We start from the raw sequence: 24,886 nt of genomic DNA, 5'->3' as shown, positions 1-24,886 counted from the left end.
TTCAGAACAAGGCCAAGGATTTTACTCCAGGCTGTTCCTTGTCCCAAGAAAAGAGCATCAATGGAGACCAATTCTTGACTTGTCCGCACTGAATACTTATCTCATTGTGCCAAAATTCAAAATGCTGACTCTACAGCAACTCCTTCCCATGTTGGGCAAGGGGTCTTGGCTGGTTACTCTAGAACTCAGGGAGGCATACCTGCATGTCCCTATCAGACAAAGTTGCAGAAGATACCTCAGATTTCTTGCAGGGTCAGAGCATTATCAATTCTCAGCATTGCCCTTTGGCTTATCTACTGCGCCCAGAGTATTCATGAAATGCCTGGCATCAGTAATAGCACACTGCAGACTCCAGGGGATTCAAATCTACCCATATCTGGACGACTGCCTTATACAAGCGGACAACCAACAAACTTTGATAAAAGACTTAAATTATGCCATCAATCTTCTACAGGCCTTGGGATATACAGTCAACATGCAGAAATCAAGACTTGTTCCATCCCAAAGAATAACCTTTCTGGGTGCGGATCTAGATACAACCACCCAAATGGCTTATCTCACAGAAGAAAAACAAAGTCAACTACCGGATTACTTCAAGAATCTGACAAGACAAACCCAGCTCACTGCAAGGAAAATCCTGCAGGCCCTGGGTTACATGGCATCCTGTATTCTTTTGATTCCACAAGCAAGGCTACATATGAGAAAGCTACAGTGGTACCTAAGGAGTTTATGGACTCAGCATTACAACAGATGCTTCAGACCTAGGTTGGGGAGCACACATGGAGGGCAGAGGTATCCAAGGACAGTGGACACAAAAGGAGCTACGCATGCACATAAATCAAAAAGAAATGCTAGCAGTGATACATGCAATCGAGGCCTTCACACTCTTTCTGTATCAAGGCCATCTACTAATAAGGACAGACAACACCACAGTTATGTGATACATAAACAAGCAAGGAGAGGTACCCATTCTTACCCTCTTTGCAGACTGGCAATGAATCTATGGGATCTTTCCTTGAAACTCAATATACAGCTACAAGCTCAGTTTGTGCCAGGGAAGGACAATAGACTGGCGGACAGCTTAAGCAGAAATATCATGGATGCACACGAATGGATGCTGCACCCAGACATTTTTCAACAGATAACACAATCTTGGGGGAGCCCGGACATAGATCTATTTGCATCCCCCCACAATCATCAACTGAAGAAATTCTGCTCAAGGACATACAACCCACAAGCATGGAAAGTGGACGCCCTCTCGTTCAGCTGGAGAAATCTGACAGTGTATGCATTTCCTCCTATTCCACTAATGACCAAGGCGTTACTGAAGATCAGGGCAAAGCAGCCAAAAGTGATTCTGATAGCTCCGGACTGGCCAAGACAGCATTGGTACCCACTGCTGAGGAGCATGTCACGTACGAAACCATGGCCCCTACCTCTATGGCCACTTCTGCTGACACAGCACAGATGCAAAACTCTACATTCCAACCTGAAAACATTGCAACTAACAGCGTGGAGAATACCTTGACTCCTCCTCAGGATAAGCTATCCCAGAGAGTGAAGAATATTATTATGGAAGCTCGCCGCCCTTCCACAAGGAAGGCATATTCAGCAAAATGGAAAAGATTTCTCATCTGGAACACCACAAAGGGTCTAGATGCGACAATGATGAACATGGCACATATCCTGGAATATTTGGCAGAAATGTTCCAGAATGGGCTGTCTTACTCTTCTATTAAGATTCATGCTTCAGCAATTTCAGCTGAGTACAATACTGATCCACCTGTCTTTTCTCATCCTCTCCTAAGACAGTTTCTAAGAGGAATTAAAAACATCAAACCTCCTAGGAAACCACCTCTACCTGCTTGGGACCTTAACTACGTGTTGGAAAAACTAACACTTCCTCCATTTGAACCAGCAGCATCTGCAGATCTACAGTATATTTCATGGAAGACTGCTTTCCTTCTGGCAATAACCTCAGCAAGAAGGGTTTTGGAATTGCAGGCCCTGATGGCAGTTCAACCATTTATTATTTTTCACCAGGACAGAGTTTCATTAAGAACTAATCCTACTTTTATGCCAAAGGTGGTATCCAGGGTTTCATTGAATCAAGCCATTCACTTGCCTACCTTCTTCCCAAATCCACAAAACAAAGGGGAGAAACTGCTGCACACCCTGGACATTCACAGACAGTTGCGCTACTACTTGGACAGAACTAAAGGTTTCAGGAGAACTGACCAGCTGCTGGTAGCATATGCTGCTGGTACTCAAGGAAAAGCAATTTCCAAACAGACAATTTCAAAATGGATAGGAAATTGCATCCGCTTTTGTTACTCTTTTCATGGAAAGACCGTACCAGCTAACATTAGACCTCATTCTACGAGAGCCACAGCCACCTCCACAGCCTTCTTAAGAGGGGTGGCTACAAAAGACATTTTAGAAGCTGCCACATGGAGCTCCGTGCATACATTTGCCAAGCATTACAATTTACCTTTATATTCCAGATCCAGAGCAGGTTTTGCTATGGCTGTCCTGCAGGGTATCTTAGCTACACCATCCTTTTCCTAGTACCTCCACCCCCAGATTGGCTATGGTATTCTACCCATATGTGATGACTGCAGATGCATCCTTGAAGGACATAGTACAGTTTTGTACCTAACATAAATGTAGATGTCCGATAGGTATGCATCTGCAGTCAGGTTTACCCTCCCTCCTTCCCCTCTGTGGTATTCCTAGGGTGCTTACCTCTCTATTACCTAGCTGGGGGGATCTATTATGGTGTATTTGTTTTTGCATACATATATTTTTGCAAATGTTTGGATTTTTTTATTGCTTATTTTCCAAATTTAGCCTTCCTAGAGGGCACCTGGCATCTGGGGCAAGAAAAACTGAGGAAGATGGCGTCGGCTGACGCTTTTATACCCCAGACGCTGTGACGTCGGGGAAGGGGCGACATCAGCCGATGCCGGACCCAGACTTTGGAGTCCGGCCGACCGAAGGGCTGCCTGAGGCAGGACAACCCATATGTGATGACTGCAGATGCATACCTATCGGACATCTACATTTATGGTAGGTACAAAACTGTACTATGTCTCTACCTTGGATGGGTCTGGAGCCACTGTGCAGGCACCGGCTTCTGAGGGTGCATTCAGACCTGCTGACTTGCATATTAAACCAATGCCATCCTCTTCTTCAAGGCCTAAAACTTGAACCATGCCTAGAAAACTGATGCCCAGACCACATGGTCAGGCCTCTTTTCCTAAAAAAAACAAATAAGAATGACTGAAGACTTTATTACTTTAATCAGGGGAAGCCAACCTTCCCCCTCTAAGAGACGTAGGACTGAGTTTGCTTATGATACTTCTGACCAGGATTCTGAAATTTCTATTTCCCCTGATGACCAGGATTTACCCTTATCTACATATGAGGATTCTGATGCTGAGGACTCTATTCCCTCTGCCCCCCCCAGAGGATTTCTCTTTTGGTGAAATGTTGCATGCTGTTAGGGAGCATTTTCGATGTTCATCGTGCATACAGCTGCAGTCATTACAGATGGGTTATCCTGCCGTCAGGCGGGTCCTCGGTCGGCTGAATTCCAAAGTCTAGGTCCGGCGTCGGTTGTCGTCGCTTCTTCCCTGACGTCAGTGCGGCAGGGGTATAAAAGAGGCAGCCGATGCCATTTTCTTCTGTCTTTCTTGCCGCGCGGTGCCCGAAGCAGAAGCAGTTCGCAAGTGCCGGTCGGCCAGCTCCTGAGATTTACGAAAGTATTTCAGCCGAAGTCTTCTTTAAAGCTAAGTACCCCGTTGGGGAAACTTTTCTTGCCTCAGACCAATGTCAGACAAAGTTAATAATTGCATTTCTTGTGGGAAGCAAATACCGCATAAGGATTTCCACTCTTTCTGTATACCTTGCTTAGGCCCAGACCACGACGTCTCGGCCTGCCGCTTTTGTGCTAGGTTCAATAAGCGCATTAAGCGCCGGGCGGAGTTCGCCCTTCATTATTTTGGCCAAAAATTTAATTATCATGTCGTCTGATACACCGACACCATTTTAAGCAAAAGACGCAAAGATAAGGACCGACATCCGAGGTCCGCACCGAGTACTGAGACCACGCTTAGGCCGACTACCGGTTCTCTGGTTCTCAGCGAGGCGCCTACGCAGCCCCTGAATACCGATGAAACTATTTTACCGGTGACTTCCGTACCCGAGGTCGCAGGCTCCTCGGTCTCCATTCCTACTGCAGATACCGATGCCACTCTTGGCGGGGAAACTCAAAATTTAGTCAGGCCTGCCATTTCTGAAGTCGTCTTCAGACCTTCCACTTTCTCTAGCAGCCATGAAAACTAAAAAAACAGTGTCCTCGGACCTCCTCTCAAGGCCCCATGCCTAAAAAGCAGATGCTTAAAATGGCTGAGGATTTGATAACTCTCATCAGGGGTTCTCAACCCCCCTCTGACAAAAGTCCCAGATTGGAGGAAGATTACCCTTCTGAGGACCAGGCTTCTATTGCCTCAGAACATTCTGAGGACCAGGATTATGCCTATTCCCCTTTCGACGACTCTGATGCTGAGGAGTCTATTCTCTCGTGTCCCCTGAGGACCACTCTTTTATGGAAACCCTGCATACATTGAGGGAACACTTTCACTGAGAAGGCCAAGATTACTCAGATTCCAAGAAAAGGCTCAGGAAATTTCTACTGCTCCCCCAGCATAGGCCCCTGGCTATCCCTACTGTTTTAGATATTTTAGCCTTAATCCAGATTCTTTACCTCCAGCCCCTGTTAAACCAGACAGGTATTACCGGTCCCTGATTCTCACAGTTCCTTTTTAAAAGCCATACTGCTGACCCAGAAACTATTTCACAGGGTCCCAAGGAATAAAGGCCTCTACTGCTAAAACCCAGAGCATTAGAAACACTTTAACCATGAGGGCATTAAGCTGTCAATTCCATATGTTAAAGTACCAACAGTTTTTGTTATCTCAGTTGAAAAGCAAAATGACACAAACAGAACAACCAGATTTGAAAGAGTTGCAGGATTTTGTTGCATGGTGCAGAGCAAGTGGGTAAACCTACCTTGCAGTGTGGTTTTGATGCTTTAGAGGCCTCATGTAGAGCTGCTGTCACGGGTCTGTTATATCGTAGACATGCTTGGCTCAAGCAAGAGCCACAGATCATGTCAAAGTTATTATTAGATGCACCACTTCAAAAAGATGTATTGTTTGGTGTTAAAGCTGAGGAGGTACTAAAGAAAATGGTGGAAAAAGCGAAATCTATGCAAACAGTGAAAGATTTCCTACAGGTACAACCTCCACGCTTCAGCAGAAACTGGCCTTCAAAAAATTGGTCCTTTCCAGCCACGGACAGACCTCAAAGGGGCAGATACAGACGCCCAAGGGGTAGAGGACAACCTCAAGGATCTTACAGAGCAAGACAGTGGCAAGCACCAATCCCAAGAGGTGGAGAAGATAGATCACAGTCATTTAGAAAACCGACACAATGACTTCCCCCTATGCCTGCCAAGCAAAGCTTTAATGGCAGCACCTTTGGGCGGAAAACTGGCATTATTTTCAAAAAACTGGCATGTTGTTACAAAAGACAAATGGATTCTGGACATTATAGACAGAGGCTACATGTTCCACTTTCACACCCTTCCGAAAATGAGAGGCATGCCAAACCTGCCACAAAATCAAAGGGCAGAGGCACAAAGACAAATTTCCGCTCTCATGGATTTGAAAGCGATTCAAGAGGTACCTGCAAAAGAGCAAGGTCAAGGTTTTTATTCCAGACTATTCCTGGTACCAAGGAAAGACAAAGATTGGAGACCTATCTTAGACCTGTCCATCCTAAACACATATCTACAGGTGCCAAAATTCAAGATGCTCACATTACAGCAGCTTCTTCCCATGCTGGGCAAGGAGTCTTTGCTGGTAACATTGGACTGCAAGGAGGCATACCTGCATGTCACTATCAGACAAGATTGCAGAAGATACCTCAGATTTCCTGCAGGTTCAACCTATTACCAATTCTCTGCATTGCCCTTTGGCTTATCTACTGCACCGAGTGTTTATGAAATGCCTGGCATCAGTAATTGCCTTCTGCGGACTACAAGGAATACAAATCTACCCATATCTGGACGACTGCCTGATCCAAGCGGACAGCAAGGGCATTCTATTGCAGCATCTGGCGTTTGTAATAAAATTGTTAACTTCCTGGGATACACAGTGAACAAAAAGAAATCAAAACTAATACCTTCTCAACAGATAATTTTCCTGGGTGCCAGCTTAAATACAACCACCCAGATGGCCTACCTCATGCCAGACAAACAAGGGCAACTGTCTCAATAGTTCAGCAAAATGGCAGCTTTCACCAGACTAACTGCAAGGAAAGTCCTGCAGGCTCTGGGATTCATGGCATCTTGCATCCTACTAATCCCATGTGCAAAGCTGCATATGAGGAAACTACAATGGTACCTAAAAAACTTATGGTCTCAACACAGCCACAGCTTGGAAACAATTATACCACTCATTCCATGCCTTCAAAAGGAATTTTGGCTCAAGCATGCCAAAGAAACACAGGTCTACCTTTCTGTGTACCTCAAGCAACTCAAATCTTCACAACGGACGCCTCAGGCTACGCCTGGGGAGCACACACGGCAGATCGGTGCATTCTGGGAAAATGGTCCCAAAAAGAGAAGCACCTACACATCAACCAAAAGGAGATGCTAGCCGTGCAAAATGCTCTTATGACCTTCAAAGACCTACTGCATCCAGGCCAGCTATTGATAAGGACAGACAACACCACAGTCATGTGGTACATAAACAAACAGGGGGGAACTCATTCATACCCCCTGTGCAGGCAAGCCATGACCCTATGGAACACAGCACTGGAATTGCAAATTCAACTACAGGTACATTTCCTGCCAGGGAAGGAAAACACACTGGCAGACAACCTAAGCAGAAATATGACAGATCCACACGAATGGAAGTTGCATCCTCAAGTTTTCTCAAAGATAACTCAGGCATGGGGACAGCCAGGCATGGATCTATTTGCTACCCACAGAAATTACCAGTTGAAAAAATTTTATTCAAGGACCTATCATCCACAGGCCTGGAAAGTGGACGCACTCTCCTTCAGTAGTTGGACAACACTGACATTCTATGCCTTCCCACCTCTTCCTCTACTGACCAAAGTTCTATTAAAAGCCAGAGCAGAGAGGCCACAAATGATTCTCATTGCTCCAGACTGGCCATGACAACACTGGTATCCGCTCCTAAAGAGCCCGACACACTCCCCACCATGGATCCTTCCTGTAGTCCCTCTTCTGTTGTCCCAGCACAACTACAAAACCCTTCACAGCCAGCTCAAAACCCTAAATCTAGCTGTATGGAGAATACCTTAATTTCCCAACAGACTCTCCTCTCCAAGGAGGTGCAGGATGCCATCTTGGAGGCCAGAAGACCTTCTACTAGAAAAGCCTACTCCGCCAATTTGAAACGATTTTGTTCCTGGAATCAAGCAAAGGGCCAGAATCCTTGGGTAATAAATATACCTCAAATTTTACAGTACCTAGCTGAGATGTTAAACAGTGGCCTTTCCTTCTCCTCCATCAAGATCCACGCTTCAGCCATTTCTGCACAATACAACACAGACCCTCCTTTATTCTCACATCCTCTATTAAGGCAGTTCCTCAGAGGGGTAAAAATATAACACCCCCAAGGAAACAACCAGTTCCAGCTTGGGACCTCAACTTCGTATTGGAAAAGCTGACCCTGCCTCCCTTTGAGCCGGCTTCTTCAACAGAGCTACAATACTTGTCATGGAAAACAGCCTTCCTTCTGGCTATCACCTCAGCACGCAGGGTTTCGGAACTGCAGGCCCTCATGGCTGTGCAACCATTCATCATTTTCCATCAGGACAGTGTTTCCTTACGAACCAACCCTACCTTCACGCCAAAGGTAGTATCCAGTGTAGCTTTGAATCAGACTATCCATTTACCTACCTTTTATCCAAATCCACAGAACAAAGGGGAGAGACTACTACATTCCTTGGACATTCACAGACAACTTCGTTATTACTTGGACAGAACAAAGCCATTCGGGAAATCTGAGCAACTCTTTGTGTCCTATGCTACAGATGCTCAAGGAAAGGCCATTTCCAAACAGACAATTTCGAAATGGATAGCTCACTGCATTCACTTTTGTTTTTCATTTCATGAAAAATCTGTGCCTGCATACATCAGATCCCACTCCACCAGGGCCACAGCTACCTCTGCAGCTTTCCTCAGGGGGGTCCCTACCAAGGACATTTTGGAAGCAGCTACTTGGAGTTCAGTGCACACATTCTCCAAGCACTACCACCTTCCACTATACTCATAATCTAGAGCGGGGTTTGCCACAGCAGTTCTGCAGGGCATCCTCGCTCCTCCTAGTTCCACTTAGTGCCTACCACCCTTACTTAGCTTTGGGATTCTACCCATCTGTAATGACTGTAGCTGTATGCACGATGAACATAGTACAGTTTTGTACCTACCATAAATGTAGATGTTAGAGTGCTCATACAGCTGCAGTCCAGGTTACCCCCTCTCTGTCCCTCTTAGGACAGGCCTTATGACAAACACCTTTATCATACAACCTATTTGGGGTATTCTTTTATGGTGTATTTGCTTGCAACTACTGTTTTTTGATTTATCTATATTGCATGTTTGCATAACATTATGTTTTGCTTTCCTTCCGGGGGCACCTGACATCTGGGGCAAGAAAAACTGAAGAAAATGGTGTCGGCTGCCTCTTTTATACCCCTGCCGCACTGACGTCAGGGAAGAAGCGACGACAACTGACGCCGGACCTAGACTTTGGAATTCGGCCGACCGAGGACCCGCCTGACGGCAGGATAACCCATCTGTAATGACTGCAGCTGTATGAGCACTCGAACATCTACATTTATGGTAGGTACAAAACTGTACTTTGGAAAAGTCAGGATTTCTCAGTTTCTAAAAAAAAAAAAGAGGCTTAGGGATTTCTTACTTCTGCCCCAGCACAGGCCTTTAGCTATACCTCCTGTATTGGACATTGTTGATGATGCCTTTTCGGAATCTAGCATGGCCCCTGACTCTTGACCTCCTGCTCCCAGAAAACCTGATAGATATTACAGGGTTCCTGGCTCTCACAAGTTCCTTTTCAAAAATCCTACTGCGGATCCTGAAACCATTTCACAAGGACCCAAGGGCGTTAAAGCTACTACTGCCATAAACCCTACCCCTTCTGATAGAGACTCCAGGGCGCTGGATAGATTGGGTAAGAAGGTATACACTCCTGCAACTTTGGCCGTTAGGGCCTTGAATTGCCAGTTTCATATGTTAAAGTATCAGTAGCATATTATTGGATTGCTTAAACAGAAAATGATGTTGATTCCTGATTGTGCTGAAAATAAGGATTCACAGGATTTAATGTTTCTGCTGAACAAGTTGGTAAACATACATTGCAATGTGGTTTTGATTCACTAGAGGCATCTTGCAGGGCTGCGGTAACTGGGTGTGTACTTAGAAGGCATGCTTGGCTTAAGGAGCAATCTTTGCCAGATCATGTTAAAGCAAAGTTACTGGATGCTCCCTTAAATCAGGACTGCCTGTTTGGCAACAAGGCAGAAGAAGTTCTTAAAAAGATGGAGGAAAAAGCTAAATGTATGCAAAATGTTAAAGATTTTTTACAAGTACAATCTCCAAGATTTAGTAGGCGTTGGCCTTCTAAGAATTGTTCCTTTCCTGCCTCTTCCAGACCTTCAGTCCAAACCCAGATCCAGCAAAGCACCCAGGCTTCAGTCCCAGGGGACGCACAGGACTAAGCAGTGGGCGGGGGGTCTCCACTTCCAAATCTGGGAGTAATAAACTCCTCACTATGGTAAACTGTCTCAATGACTTCTTTTTAAAACTTCTAAGCACTTCTCAACTGACTGCCCCTCTGGGGGGAAAGATTGCACTTCATGCAAAGAACTGGGAACCAGGACAAATGGGTTTTAAATATAGCGTCCCAAGGATACAGATTTCACTTCCACACGTTACCAACTCCAAGCGGTTGGCCGGATCTACCTCCAAATCAGTGGGCAGAGGCCCAAAAGCAAGTACTTTCTCTTAAGCATAGGGGCTATTCAATTGGTACCAGAAGAAGAAAATGGACAAGGTTTCTATTCAAGACTTTTCCCTGGTACCCAGAAAAGACCATTCATGGCGTCCTGTTCTGGACCTATGTACTCTAAACACCTTTTTGGTGATTCCAAAATTCAAAATGCTGGCTCTTCACCAGTTGCTTCCTATGCTAAGCAAAGATGCCTGGTTGGCAACACTAGATTTAAAGGAAGCATACCTGCACATCCCAAGCATGGGATCTTGCAGAAGATACCTACGCTTCAAAGCAGGCTACACTCACTATCAGTTCTCTGCACTCCACTTTAGCTTATCTACTGCGCCCAGGGTATTCACATAGTGCCTGGCTCCAGTCATTGCATTTTGCAGGCAAAGAAATATTCAAATATACCCATACCTGGACGATTGTCTAATTCAGTCAGAAAACCAGGACATACATTTGAATCATCTGGCTTTTGTACAAAGCGTGCTAACTTCTCTGGGGTACACCATAAACGAAAATAAATCACACCTTCTACCCTGTCAGCAAATTATATTCCTGGGAGCAAGCTTGAATACAGCTTCCCATATGGCTTTCCTCACGCCAGAGAAACAAATTCACTTGAAAACCTACTTCAAACAAGTGGCCACAAAAACCCTGCTATCTGCAAGGCAAATACTACAAGCCTTGGGGTTCATGGCCTCCTGCATTCTTCTAATTTCATATGCAAGACTGCGTATGAGGAAACTACAGTGGCATCTAAAAACCCTATGGTGTCAACATTCTCAGGATCGAGAAGCAGTGATTCCTATCATACCTTTCCTACGCCTAGAGTTCCTTTGGTGGGCAGAGGCCTGCCATCCAAACAAGGGACTACCATTTACACTACCCCTTGCCACCCGGACCCTAATAACAGATGCATCAGACTATGCATGGGGGGCGCAACACGGAGGGAAGTGCATTCAGGGCAAATGGAACCCAATTCAAATGCACCTTTACATCAATCAAAAAGAAATGTTAGCTGTACAGAATGCTCTGACTGCCTTCAAGGACCACATTCTTCCAGGACAGTTAATGGTAAAGACGGACAACACCACTGTTATGTGGTACATAAACAAGCAGGGGGGTGCACATTCTTACCCCCTCTGCAGACTAGCCATGGCATTATGGAACACAGCCTTGAGCTACCAAGTGCATCTATAAGCTCAATTCCTGCCAGGAAAACTAAATACACTGGCAGATGGACTAAGCAGAAACCTCATGGACCCACATGAGTGGAAACTGGAACCAAGGATTTTCAACATGTTGGCAAGCAAATGGTGGAGCCCAGATATAGACCTGTTTGCCTCCCCCCAGAACTATCAATTGGAAAATTTTTGCACAAGGACTCCCCACAGACAAGCTTGGAAAGTGGATGCTCTGACCTTCCGCTGGAAAAAACTATCAGTTTATGCCTTTCCTCCTCTGCCTCTGCTCTCCGAAGTACTAAGATCAAACAAGACAAACCAAGGATGATTTTGATTGCACGAGACTGGCCATGCCAACACTGGTACCCCCTCCTGTGCAGTGTGTCACTGTTGGCCCCATGGCACCTGCCTCAGACTCCTACCCTGCTGTCTCAGCAGGAGAACCAGATTCTGCACCCTCTGCTTCAAACACTGAACCTAGCAGCCTGGCTAATTACCTAAGCTCTCCTTTACCATCCCTCAGTAAACCAGTGCTGAATGTCATTTTAGAGGCAAGGAGGCCTAGTACTAGAAAATCACATGCTGAAAAATGGAAAAGATTCTGTGCCTAGAACCAATCTCAAGGGGATGAGCACAGCAGTGCCCAATTTACCTCAGAGTTTACAATACTTAACTGAGCTGCTTCACAAGGGCCTGTCTTTTTCCTCAAAAAAAATTCATGCCTCAGCCATTTCAGCTCATTATAACACAGAACCTCCCCTCTTCTCTCATCCGCTGCTCAAGCCGTTCCTCAGAGGGGCCAAACATTTAAGACCACCCATGAGAGCTCCAACTCCAGCCTGGGACCTTAACTTTGTAATGGAGAAAACTCACCCTTCCTCATTTCGAGCCAGCTGCTACTGCAGATTTAAAATTCCTTTCTTGGAAAACAGCTTTAGTTTTAGCCATCACTTCAGCAAGAAGGGTATCTGAATTACAGGCCCTTATGGCAGTGTAGCCTTTCATCATCTTTTATGCGGACAGGGTGTCCCTCAGGACCAATCCCTCTTTCATGCCAAAGGTGGTATCCAGTGTGGCCCTTAATCAGTCCATTCATTTGCCAACCTTCTTTCCTAATCCACAGAACAAAGGGGAACGGATATTGCACTCCTTAGATGTGCACAGACAATTTAGATTGTAATTGGACAGGACTAAATCTCAAAGGAAATCTGAACAACTGCTGGTCGCATTTGCTGCAGGGACAGAGAGGAAGGCTATTTCAAAGCAGACCATCTCCAAATGGATAGGCCATTGCATTAATTTCTGCTATAAGCACCATGGAAAACATATCCCACAGGGGATCAGACCCCACTCCACCAGGGCTGCATCTATCCCTACAGCCTTTCTCATAGGCGTACCTATCGTGGACATCCTAGAAGGTGCTACCTGGAGTTCTCTACATACTTTCACCAAACATTACCAGTTGCAAAATGTTCTCTAAATCCAGAGCTGGCTTTGCCACTGCAGTTTTGCAGGGCCTTATAGCTGATCCTAATGCTGTCTAAATTCCTCCTCCCATCTTTAGCTTTGGGAATCTACCCAAATGTGATGACTGCAACAGTAAAACACGAAGAACATAGTACAGTTGTGTACACTTAACATAAATGTAGATGTTCGAATGTATTCACTGTTGCAGTCCTGGTTACCCTCCCTCCAGCCCCCCTGAATTCATTTGGCTGTATCTCTTCTCTCCTTTTCAATGCTTAAAAGCTTTTTGGTGTATTTGCTTTTTTGTTGGAGGTGTATAACCTTGTATATTTATAGATTTAATTGCTTCCCATTAGGGGGGCACCTGACATCTGGGGCAAGAAAAACTGATGTAATGAAGGCGGCTCCATGTTATATACCCCTGACGACCTGATGTCATAGAAGAAGAGACAGCAACCGACGTAGGACCCAAGACTTTGTTAATCAGGCCGACTGAGGGCTACTGCAAGCAGATAACCCAAATGTGATGGCTGCAGCAGTGAATACACTCAGACATCTGCATTTATGGTAAGTGTACACAACTGTACTTTCTGTGTTATCATGTCTGGCAGAGATTTATGCATGCTGTCAGACTAGCTTGTATTGTATGCCAGCATGCCTATTTGTGAAACAAGTTTTAAATTATTGAATCTTTCCTTGCTTAAACAGAATGTTTAGAAAATCTGTCACTGCTTTGATACAGTTCTAACTGCGCATATTTGAGAGGGACATATTCTAAAGTACAAACTGTGGAGAATCAGCTGATCAGTGAGTGATGTCACTGGAATGTTCCTTGTTACTAGAAGTTTTAAACAGCTGATTGACGGAAAAATACAGCTGTCCGTTATATTTTGAAATTAGACAGTTGAGACTGTGGATCTGTGTAGTTTGTCAAGTACTGAGCAGTCAGTGAACACCAAGAAAAGAGAACCCACCAAGAAAACTGTACGCTTGCCTTGGCTGTGCTGTTTTATCTTAGAGTAGATCAGGGACAGAATTTCTTTAGTTAGATCAGGAAAGTTTAGTTATTAAGATATTTGTCCTTGAATAATGGATTCTTATCCTGCAGTTTGATTTACTTTTCTGGTGACTGAATCCTAATGGTTGTTGAGAGTTATAGATTTTTTTAATTTTGTAATAATTTTTACTTCTTTCATTATTTTACATTGTGGCTGGAAACCAGTATTTTTCTTTAGAGATTAGAGAATGGTTCTACATGTTTGATACTCTCTAGGTCACCCGGAGGCCTGGCTAATCTGGTCATAGCTATCATTTATTTTGATGATTAATTTTCATAATTGGACGCTCCTTTTGAAGGGCATGAAGACCTTCTGATTGGCAGTAGCATTTCTGTATTTATTTTGGGAAAGAGACACAGCTGGAAATCTGCGTCAGGCTTTCTCAGAAGTGTTTGGCTGGATGTGTGAGATTTTGAGTGTGAGTGTATCAGAAGACCTAAAGTGGGACACATTGCTCTGAAGTGTGTAGTAAGGAAAATACATTTGGGAGGGCAGAGGTATTTAGTCCGATCCCTGAAAAATAGAGCGTGCTTCTTTTGTGCTCTTAGGGGAAATTTGTGAAATATTATTTCTGTTTAGGTGGCAGTCTCATATTGGAATCAATAGTGAGGATTTAAGCTCCTTTGTTACTGACTCAGGGCAGTAAGGTATATAATTTAATTGGTGGCAGTCCAGTGAGGTATATAGCCAGACGTCACAAAGGCACATGGTTGTGGGGGTGGACTGAACTGGTAGCATGCATGTTAGGCAGGTAGCTGTAGTTGGCTTTGAGAACCATTTGTTTACCCACTAATTGTAAAAAATGAAAGTTCTGTCACATGCTTGTGAAGGAATTGACTCTGGTCAAGAGTATGCGACTGCAAAATGAGAGTCTGACTAATGACAGCTGTATGGGAGGCACTGATCAAACTGAGTTATTGAAAGGAGGAGGTGGGATTGATTAAGGTGGGAAGTTTGCTCTGTTTGCAAAATGGTTGAGAAGGGGTGGGTAAGAACGTGTTTGCTGAATGACTGTGTAAAAAACAAACATTTCATTTGCTGCTGTGATGCTCTATGACGGGGAAGTAGGGTTGAGAGAACTCCTGTTATCTCTGTAGCTCATGGTGTGTCTTCACTAGCTAGTAAGAGTGGAAATTTGCAAGATTCACTGTTGTGTTAGACAGCCCAATGGTGCAGAAAAGCAAGTTATCCATTTGCCCTGCTGTCAGCCCAAATTTAGGAATGGATTCAGGTTGCTGCTGGAACTGGCTAGCTGGGGAAATAGAATGAAGTGGTCGTTAGCCAGCTGTCATATCCCAAGGGCTGGGTGACTTTGTGACCTCTAGTAGAAGCCAAAAGCCACACAGGTAATTTCATGTCAGTACAGGGGGTAGCCGTGTCATCCTGGCAATATTGTACTAGCTGCTATACGAATTACTACTCCAGGATTTCATGTTAGCTGCTTTCTTATGGAATCCTTTGTTCCCTGACCCTAGTAAAGAGTTGCTGATGATAATGACTCCTGGATGAGTTGGGAGTGCCACACAGTGAACGTTCATATCCAATAAATGTGGTAAGAACAGTTGTGGGGCATCCGGGAATGAATGTGTAGGAAAGTCTGTGGAAACAGCCTACAGATGCATTGGGGTGGGGGAGCAAGTAAAAAAGTAAACAAACACAATTTTTCTTTTTACATTGGATGGAAGCTTTCTGAAGACTCCATTGTGTAGTAAAAATGTTTAGGTTATGAATACCTGTCTGTTTCTTCACAGTGAAAAATGTTTGAAACTGGGCATCATATTTTTATTACCCTCAGACAAGGCTGTGAGTGAAGTTATGCTGACTTTGTTTTGGACATTCAAAGGGAAGTTTGTGCTGAGAACTGCATACTTCTACTTGTCACTGTACCTAGGAATCTTCACATCCCCTGAAGTGTGGCATGTCTGGCAGTTTACAAATTTAAGGGCCCTGTGACTATTGTGGACCATAATTTTCCATAGCATCATTTTTGCTAGCATTAGCATGAAGTTAAGGGACTGAATTTACTTTTCCAGTGTGTGTACCAAATGTTCTGTATGTATCAGAAGTTATTCCTTAGTATAAAAAAAAATCTCAGTAATCTCACTTTAAAATACTTAACTCCCATTATTGATTTTTTTTTAATTATACGTGTATTCAGTTGTGTTGTTATTGTTTAAACAAAGTTTGTTTTCTTTTAACCAAGTCTGTTTTGCTCTTTAGAGTTTTGTTGCTAAGAGTTTTATGCTTAATTTCCATGTTTTAATGTCTTCCTAAAACAGTGCAGGGCCTCCGTTTAATTACTTGCTAACAGCTGAGTCGATAACATAACAAAATAGCTTGGTGAAAATGCAGGGAAACAGTCATGTTCAAACACAAAAAAAAATCTAAATTTAATATCGAGCTTGGAATTGTGATTTGTATATTTTATCCATCTGTCAGTGGTAATTTTCTGCCCTTTTAATTCAGAGTGCACTGCCTTCTTCATCTTATTTGTTGTTTTCACATTTAATTTCTATTCAGGATGGCAATGTCAAGATTCCTTTGCAATCTTTAGAACCAAGTGCTACTGGAGAGGGTACTCTCCGAGCTGCTGCTGATGTTGCTGTCCGTAATGGTATAACTAAACAGGAGGAAGTTCATCGGACTATAATGAATGGAAGTGCACATTCTCTTAGCAGTATTCCAGGTCGTGGTCGAATTCCAAAAGGGTTTGATACCTCTAAATTCACCACTTTAGAATGGCAGCAATTTATGTGGAGTCGCATTGGAGAAGTAAGTGTTTTTTTTTTTGTTTTGTTTTTTTTTTTGTTTATTTAAAAAATACTTTCATTATATGTTAAACATGAAACCATTATTAACTTGTTTGATGTTCTTCATCTCACATTGCTGCAGTCCTTACATATGGGTAGTCCGCTGTCCTCGGTCGGCCCGAATACCAAAGTATTAGGCTGACGTCAGTCATGGGCGCTCAGATCTGACATCAGAGCGTCAGGGTATAAAAGCGCATGACCGACGTCATATCCTCAGTCTTTTTTGCCGCATGGTCCGATGCAGAAGCAGCGTTGCAAGTGCCGTTCGGCGTTCTGAAATTTTCGAATTCTGAGTTTCAGACCGAAACCAAGTTGGGCTAAGTACCCCGTTGGGAAATATTTTTGTTTTTTCTTGCCTCTGTTAATTCCGGATGTCAGAAAAAGTGAATAATTGTATTTCTTGTGGGAAACAGATACCATAGGGATTATCACTCTCTTTGCATTCCTTGTTTGGGACCGGACCACGGCGTGGTCGGTGTCGATTTTGTGCTAGGTTTAATAAGCGCACTATAAAGAAGGTTAGATTGTGCTAGGTTAGTCTTTGGTAAGCGGTGTAATTATAATATGCCGCCGGATCCTCCGGCCCGCTTCCACGAAGAAGCGCAAAGACAAATCCTTGAAACCTAGACAGGTTGATTCGTCCGTTTCGGATGCCGGTCCTGCAGAAACTACTGTGGAGCAGGTGGATCCGGCTGAAGTTTCTGTTGAGTCTCAGGGGGAAACTTTGATTTTGCAGGATGTGGCCTCTCAGGAGTCAGGTCAAGCTGAAGGGGCCTCTCAGGTTACTGTTCTCCCTTCTATGCCTAAGGTGGTTAGGCCTTCTGCTACTATTTCTAAGACTTCTTCTAAGGGCAGGTCTGTTTTGCCTTCCTCTGGTGTCCCTCCAGGTACTTCAGGGTCTGTGCCTAAAAAGCACATGCTTAAAATGGCAGAAGATTTGATTACTTTAATTAGAGGTTCTATGACCCCTCCTGATAAGAGGCCCAGGGTGGAGCCAGAGTTGGAAAGTTTGGATCAGGCCTCAGATGACTCAGACTCTTCTGCTGAAGATATTCAAGATTTTCCCTCTTATTCGGATTCTGATGCAGAGGATTCCACTCCTTCTGCTTCTCCTCCAGAGGATTTTTCATTTTCAGAAACTCTGCATCCCATGAGGGAGCATTTTAAGTGGGAAGGACAGGATTTCTCTGATTCACGGAAGAGGCTTAGGGAATTCTTGTTTTTACCACAGCATAGACCCTTGGCTATACCTCCTGTTTTGGATGTTGTTCAAGATGTTTTCTCGGAGGCTTCCCTTAATCCAGATTCTTTGCCTCCTCGCCAGTTAAACCGGACAGGTATTACAGGGTGCCTGAGGCTCATAAATATCTGTATAAGAGTCCTAGGGCGGACCCAGAAACTATTAGTCAGGGGCCTAAGGGTGTTAGAGCTTCTGTTGTAAAGAATCCGGTTCCTCTAGATAAGGAAGCTAGAGCTTTGGATAGATGGGGTAAGAAGGTGTATACCTCTTCTACTTTAGCAATGAGGGCTTTAAATTGCCAGTTTCATATGTTGAAATATCAGAATTTCCTCCTTTCTCAGCTAAAATCTAAAGTGGATGCTTTGGCAGAGGGCATAGAGTGTAAAGAATTGCAAGATTTAGTACATGTCTCTGAACAGGTGGGTAAGCATTCTTTGCAGTGTGTTTTGATGCTGTACAGGCCTCTTCTAGGGTGGCTGCCACTGGTTCAGTTCTTCGTAGGCACGCCTGGCTTAAGGATCAGAATTTGTCCGAGCATGTTAAAACTAGAATTCTGGATGCCCCTTTACAGTCTGAAGTTTTGTTTGGTCCCCCTGTGGAGTAGGTTTTGAAGAAAATGGAAGACAAGGCTAAGTCCATGCAGACTGTTAAAGATTTTCTGCAGGTGCAACCTCCAAAGTTTAGTAGAAATTGGCCTACTAAGGGGTGGACCTACCCTTCTTCTGATTCTCAGTCTAGGGGTAGATCTAGACGTGGCAGGGGCAGAGCTCACAGTACATTCAGGCCTAGAACTTGGAGTTCACCTGCACAATCTGCAGGTGAGGGCAGGGGTCAGTCCTTTCGTAAACAGGCCCAATGACCTGCATTTCCAGCTGCCAGATTCTTCTTCCCTGGCAGCTCCTTTGGGAGGAAAGTTAGCACTCTTCAAGCAAAACTGGCTTTTAGTCACCCAGGACAAATGGGTATTGGACATTATAAACCGAGGCTACAAGTTCTATTTCCATACATTGCCTCCTTTCAAAGGCATGCCAGACGTTCCTCCTCGGCAAAGGATAGAGGCTCACAAGCAGATTTCTTTACTTCTTCAAATAGGAGCTATACAGCCAGTTCCTCTGTCAGAAGTGGGACTAGGATTTTATTCTCGCCTGTTTCTAGTACCAAAGAAAGGGAACACGTGGAGACCAATTTTGGATTTATCTATCCTCAACACTTATCTGGACATTCCAAAGTTCAAAATGCTGACGTTATAACAGCTTTTACCTCTGTTGGGAAAAGATCACTGGATGGTAACTCTGGATCTCAAAGAGGCTTATCTTCATGCTCCTATCAGGCCCAGTTGCAGGAGGTACCTGCGTTTTCGGGCTGGAAATTTACATTATCAGTTCTCTGCATTGCCCTTTGGCTTATCTACTGCGCCCAGAGTGTTCACAAAGGTTTTGGCTCCAGTGATAGCCTTTTTCAGGTTAAGAGGAATACATATTTATCCTTATTTGGACGATTGCCTGATTATTGCACAACACAAAGACGAACTTCTGCATCATCTACAGTATGTGATGGTAGTGTTAAGATGCCTAGGGTATTCTGTGAATGAAACAAAGTCCAGTCTAGTACCCTCTCAGGACATGTGCTTTCTGGGTGTGAGACTGAATACAGCTTTCCCAGATGGCCTTTTTGACCCCGGACAAACAAAGAAGCCTTTCTCTTTATTTCCATCAAATGTCTCTACAGTCCAGGCTGACTGCAAGGACAGTCCTTCAAGCCTTGGGGTTCATGGCATCTTGTATTCTGGTGCTTCCCAATGCCAAACTGCATATGAGGAAGCTTCAATGGTATCTCAAAAATGTATGGACACAACACTGCCAAGATCTAGACACTGTCATTCAGATAATACCTTGCATTCAGAAAGAATTTTTGTGGTGGGCTCAGGAATGTCACCTAAACAAGGGACTCTCTGTGACCCGACCAGAGGCGAGTCAGATTCTAACGACAGATGCCTCGGACAAGGCTTGGGGAGCACACCTCAATGGAAAATGGGTGCAAGACACGTGGCCTGTCAGACTTCAACATTTGCATATCAACTTGAAGGAGATGTTAGCAGTCCAATTTGCATTGATGTCTTTCAAGGATTTACTTCACCCAGGACAGGTGTTGATTCAAACAGACAACACTACTGTCATGTGGTACATCAACAAGCAAAGGGGAACCCATTCGTACCCTCTTTGCAGGCAAGCGATGATTTTGTGGGAGACTGCTCTCAGTTTACACCTCAGTCTTCAGGCAAGGTTTCTACCAGGAGCACAGAACTCCTTAGCGGATGTGTTGAGCAGACAAATTGTGGATCTTCACGAGTGGAAACTGGATCCTCATGTGTTTCAAAAGTTGACAGTGTTATGGGGGACTCCAGACATAGATCTGTTCGCTTCTCCACTAAATTACCAGTTGCCAAAGTTTTGCACAAAATGTTTCATCCCACAGCTTGGAAGGTGGATGCTCTATCATTCAGTTGGAGCAATCTTCATGTCTATGCCTTTCCACCTCTGCCTCTCATTCCCAAGGTACTCCTGAAGGCCAGAAAAGACAAGCCATCCATGATTCTGATAGCGCCGGATTGGCCTCGACAGCACTGGTACCCACTACTGAGGAGTTTGGTACGGAGCCTCCATGGCCTCTGCCTTTGATTCCGCATCTTTTGTCTCAGGAGGGCAATCACTTCCTCAATGTCAAGATTCAGTCTCTGCATCTCACAGCCTGGCATATTCTGTTTTAGACCGTGGAGGGTCTCAGCTTCCACAACAAGTTTTGAATGTTATTTTGGAGGCCAGAAGGCCTAGTACAAGGAAAGTTTACGCTGATAAATGGAGGAGATTTTTCTTTGGAGCAAAGCGAAGGACTTTGATGTTTCCAAGCCTGATTTAAGTGTTTCTCTTCAATATCTTACTGAGTTATTGGACAAGGGTTTGTCTTTCTCCTCGATAAAGGTTCATGCTGCAGCCATTTCTGCTCACTATGACTGTGACCCTCCTTTATTTTCCCATCCTTTGTTTAAGCAATTTCTTAGAGGGCAAAGAACATAAGACCCCACGAGAGCTCCTACTCCTGCTTGGGATCTCAATTTTGTGTTGGAAAACTTACTCTACAACCTTTTGAGCCTGCAGCTACGGCCGAGTTAAAGTATTTATCATGGAAGACTGCTTTTTTGTTGGCCATTACCTCTGCAAGAAGGGTTTCTGAATTACAGGCCCTTATGGCAGTGGAACCTTTCCTGATTTTTCATAAGGATAGGGTATCTTTGCGTACTAATCCTTCCTTTATGCCTAAAGTGGTTTCTAGTGTGGCCTTGAACCAAACTATTCATTTGCCTACTTTTTATGCAAACCCCAAAATAAAGGGGAGAAGATTTTGCATACTTTGGATATTCACAGGCAGTTACGTTATTATTTGAGCAGAACCAAGGGTTCAGGCAGTCTCAGCAGTTGTTTGTTTCTTTTGCTTTGGGTTCTCAGGGAAAACCTGTTTCAAAACAAACTATTTCTAAATGGATTGGGTTTTGTATTTCTTTCTGTTATTCCCATCATGGTAAGGAGATTCCGGCTGGAATCAGACCTCATTCCACTAGAGCTACTGCCACTTCTACTGCCTTTCTAAAGGGGGTAGCTACAAAAGATATTTTGGAAGCAGCCACTTGGAGTTCAGTACATACTTTTTCCAAGCATTGCCACCTTCCTCTTTATTCTAAGTCTAGGGCTGGATTTGCCACTGCAATATTACAGGGCATTTAGCAGCCCCTAATGCTTTATGATTTTGCCATCCTCCCTTTACCTCTGCTTTGGGATTCTACCCATATGTAAGGACTGCAGCAATGTGAGATGAAGAACATAGTACAGTTTTGTACCTACCATAAATGTAGATGTTCGAAGATCCACATTGCTGCAGTCCAACCCTCCCTCCTTCCCCTCTGTAGTTTGGCATGGTTATATGGTTTGGGTGATGGTTGTTGTTGGGCATGTTTTGGGAGGTATCCTGTTTTTGGGCTGTGGCCTTTCTTTTTAGGGCCTTCTGACATCTGGGGCAAGAAAAGACTGAGGGTATGACGTCGGTCATGCGCTTTTATACCCTGACGCTCTGATGTCAGATCTGAGCGCCCATGACCGACGTCAACCTAATACTTTGGTATTCGGGCCGACCGAGGACAGCGGACTACCCATATGTAAGGACTGCAGCAATGTGGATCTTCGAACATCTACATTTATGGTAGGTACAAAACTGTACTTTTTTTCTGGTACTACTGGAGTGGAGAAACATTGTAAAGTGACGTTGCATTTCCTGCTATATTTAAACTGCCTGCTCTGAAACCTCTCACCAGTATGTATTTTTGTTTATTTGTCTGTGTTGGGAGTTGCTTTATGTAGGAGCTAGATTTTATGAATGGAAAATGATAAACGTAAAACCTTTCTTTATGTGATTCTTACTAGAAAAGCAAATATTACTGAAAATGACACGAGTGTAGTTTCACTGAGTATACTTTGCAGTCCTAACTGTTCACACTTCATGGGAAGTAATGAATTGATATATTTTATTTACTTCTGTATTTACTTATAAATATTTGATTTTTTTATGTAGAAAGTGATTTTGAATAACCAAGATGATGATCGTGAAATATCTAACGATGGTGTTCGTGAATATTTTTTTGAGGGGACTGGATCAGCTGCTGGATCTGTTGGCTGTTGCAGCATTCTGGGTGATGAAGATCGACTAGACATGTTAAATAATCTAGGACCTAGGTTTAAGAATTTAGCAGACATCTGTATGAAAAAGTGAAACCCCAGTCACTGAGCCGAATGGTGCTGCAAGAATTTACTGTATAACTGAATTCTGAGTGTTAGAACAGCCATTTAAAAGCCAGAAGGCTCTGGAGGGCACGAGAACGTTTTTGTATTTGTCATGGTATGCTGACAGCAATCTAAATGTCAGCCTCTTGTTTGTCTACAAATAATGTTGCACTTTTTATGTGTACATATTGTACAGAAAATATTACATTTTAGTTTTTTTTAAACATATTGATTAATGTAAGAACAGCTTTGTTTTATATTACTGACTTTTAAATTTCATCTCTTGCAGTGTAATTTGTCTGTGTTATGTCCTTCATGTAGCAGCTAAAAGATGTTTTGTATTTTTTGTTTTAAAGGGTATAGTAGCTTTACTGCCAGAAACGTAAAGTCTCTGGCACAGTGACTTCAAGTGAAAAGTAGGAGAACCCCTGTAGTCTTCTAGTTGTTTGGGTAATAGGATGGACTGAACATTCCTAAGCTACAGCCTTTGATGAGTAAAAGTGTTATGAACTAAGCAGTCACTTGGAGTCTTAAGCTGTGTGATAAGTTACTGCTCAAGGTTTTTTATTTTTTCTAGACACAGAAGTGTTATATACAAGTGTACTTATTCATCTGCACCTGGGACAGTGTGATAATTTGCTGCCTAAATATTTTCTTGTCTAGACAGTGATGCATTACGTGCAATTGTATTTTCTCATCACTAGTCAGAAGAGGAATGTAGGTTGCTGTCATGAAGGCAAAATAATATTGTAAATGTTGCTTTCCCAAACAAAAATATCATACATCTTATGGTCTTGCTAGCGATTGTCCTGGACACATTCTCTGGTAGAAGTTACTTTCCCAACTTGCTAGTCCATGTTCTGCACAGGAAGCATGTCTTGTCTGCTGTCCTGGATGACTTGTTGCCCACTTAAAGCCTGAGTGCCGGAGGGCCTGCAGTTGTGTGGAGAAACACAAATTTTTAAGTTGCTTTTTTTCCAGAGTGATGAGAATGAAGTGATCTATCCTGCCTGTAGGTATGGTAAGTTTTGATAAACTGAGTAAAAATGGGTTTACAGAAGCCAAAAGCTTGTGAAAGCACTGGTTTACAACCACTTTTGGTGTTTGTGAGGAAAAAAAAAAACACCCATTTCACATTGTGATTGGCTACCTGCCTTTGCCCAGCTTTTACACGTAGAGAGAGCAAATATGCCGAATGGGTGATTGATGGCCCCTTTCTGCAGCACCAGATGGCAGGGAACCAGAAAACACTGATGTTAAGTCACTGGACCTGTCTTCCTAATATATGGATAATTAGTAAGTATCATACTTTTTGGAGTCCCCACCCCCTTAAAATAACTTGCAGATTGGGTGACAACAGTGTTTATAAATACACATGCAAATTCCACTGGATTTCCATCTTGCATATCTTTTAGCCACTTGGAGAGTAGATGCAGATCAAGAAAGGCTTTTGTTTAGCTATTGTAAAACCATTTTCATATGTGCAAGTATGAGCGCATGTTATATTTTATAATGCATTTTAATGTGTAATGCTGCTTCATTTTTCTAAGAAATTTGGACTGAAAGGGATCTGTACATGACAACTTGTGAAATTTGAACTTTTCTGTGCCTTTCTTTTATTATATGTTCAAACTTGTCACTGGTGAAGCTTTTAGAAGAAAATGTACTTTACAGGTTTTAAAAATAAACGTGTTTGGTAAGTAAAACATGTTGTGGTTTCTACCATATGGGGTCACCTATTTTGCCTTTTATGCTTATCTAAATTCCTGCTTTGTTCTCAAGTGTTGCTTTCTGCATAACATAGTTATTTTCCGCATATTTATGGCAGTGTATTCATCACTGCTAGTTTTCACTTCAGAAAACTTTTAAATTTGATGACCAGTCATGAATTTCACACAAATGCAGGACTTTTGCAGGGACAAGCCCCCCCCCCCCCCCGACCACCACCACATTCCCTAAGATATGTATGCACTTATGCAAGGTCGGTCAGTCTCAGAGCTAAGGGGAAGATGTCTTTACCCAAAATTTAGCAATCTCAGTTTTACTAGCACAATTGTTAGTGATAAATTGTGAATCCGTGTTTTGACTCTACCAGCATAGGCCTTGTATCCTACCTTGCTCTCCATGCCTTTACTTTAGGGAAAATATCAGTGTGCAATCATAATTTTAAGTATTTT

General features: G+C 43.4%; 1 protein-coding gene across 1 annotated transcript in view; it reads left to right on the top strand.

Moving 5' to 3' along the window:
• Positions 1-24,415, top strand: part of LOC122796733 (desmocollin-3-like) — a 1,348,840-nt gene extending 1,324,425 nt beyond the window's left edge. The window contains exons 15-16 of the mRNA XM_044065442.1: positions 16,351-16,602; positions 22,501-24,415. Of these exons, the coding sequence (XP_043921377.1) occupies positions 16,351-16,602; positions 22,501-22,698 (450 nt within the window). The 3' untranslated portion in view covers positions 22,699-24,415. The remainder of the gene's footprint in view (positions 1-16,350; positions 16,603-22,500) is intronic.
• Positions 24,416-24,886: the final 471 nt, after the last annotated feature.

This window comes from Protopterus annectens, chromosome 3.part0 (genome assembly GCF_019279795.1).
Source record: "Protopterus annectens isolate FY-2018-M chromosome 3.part0, PAN1.0, whole genome shotgun sequence".
In the NCBI taxonomy this organism is placed as follows: Eukaryota; Metazoa; Chordata; order Ceratodontiformes; family Protopteridae; genus Protopterus; species Protopterus annectens.
This window is presented reverse-complemented; position numbering and strand designations above follow the sequence as displayed.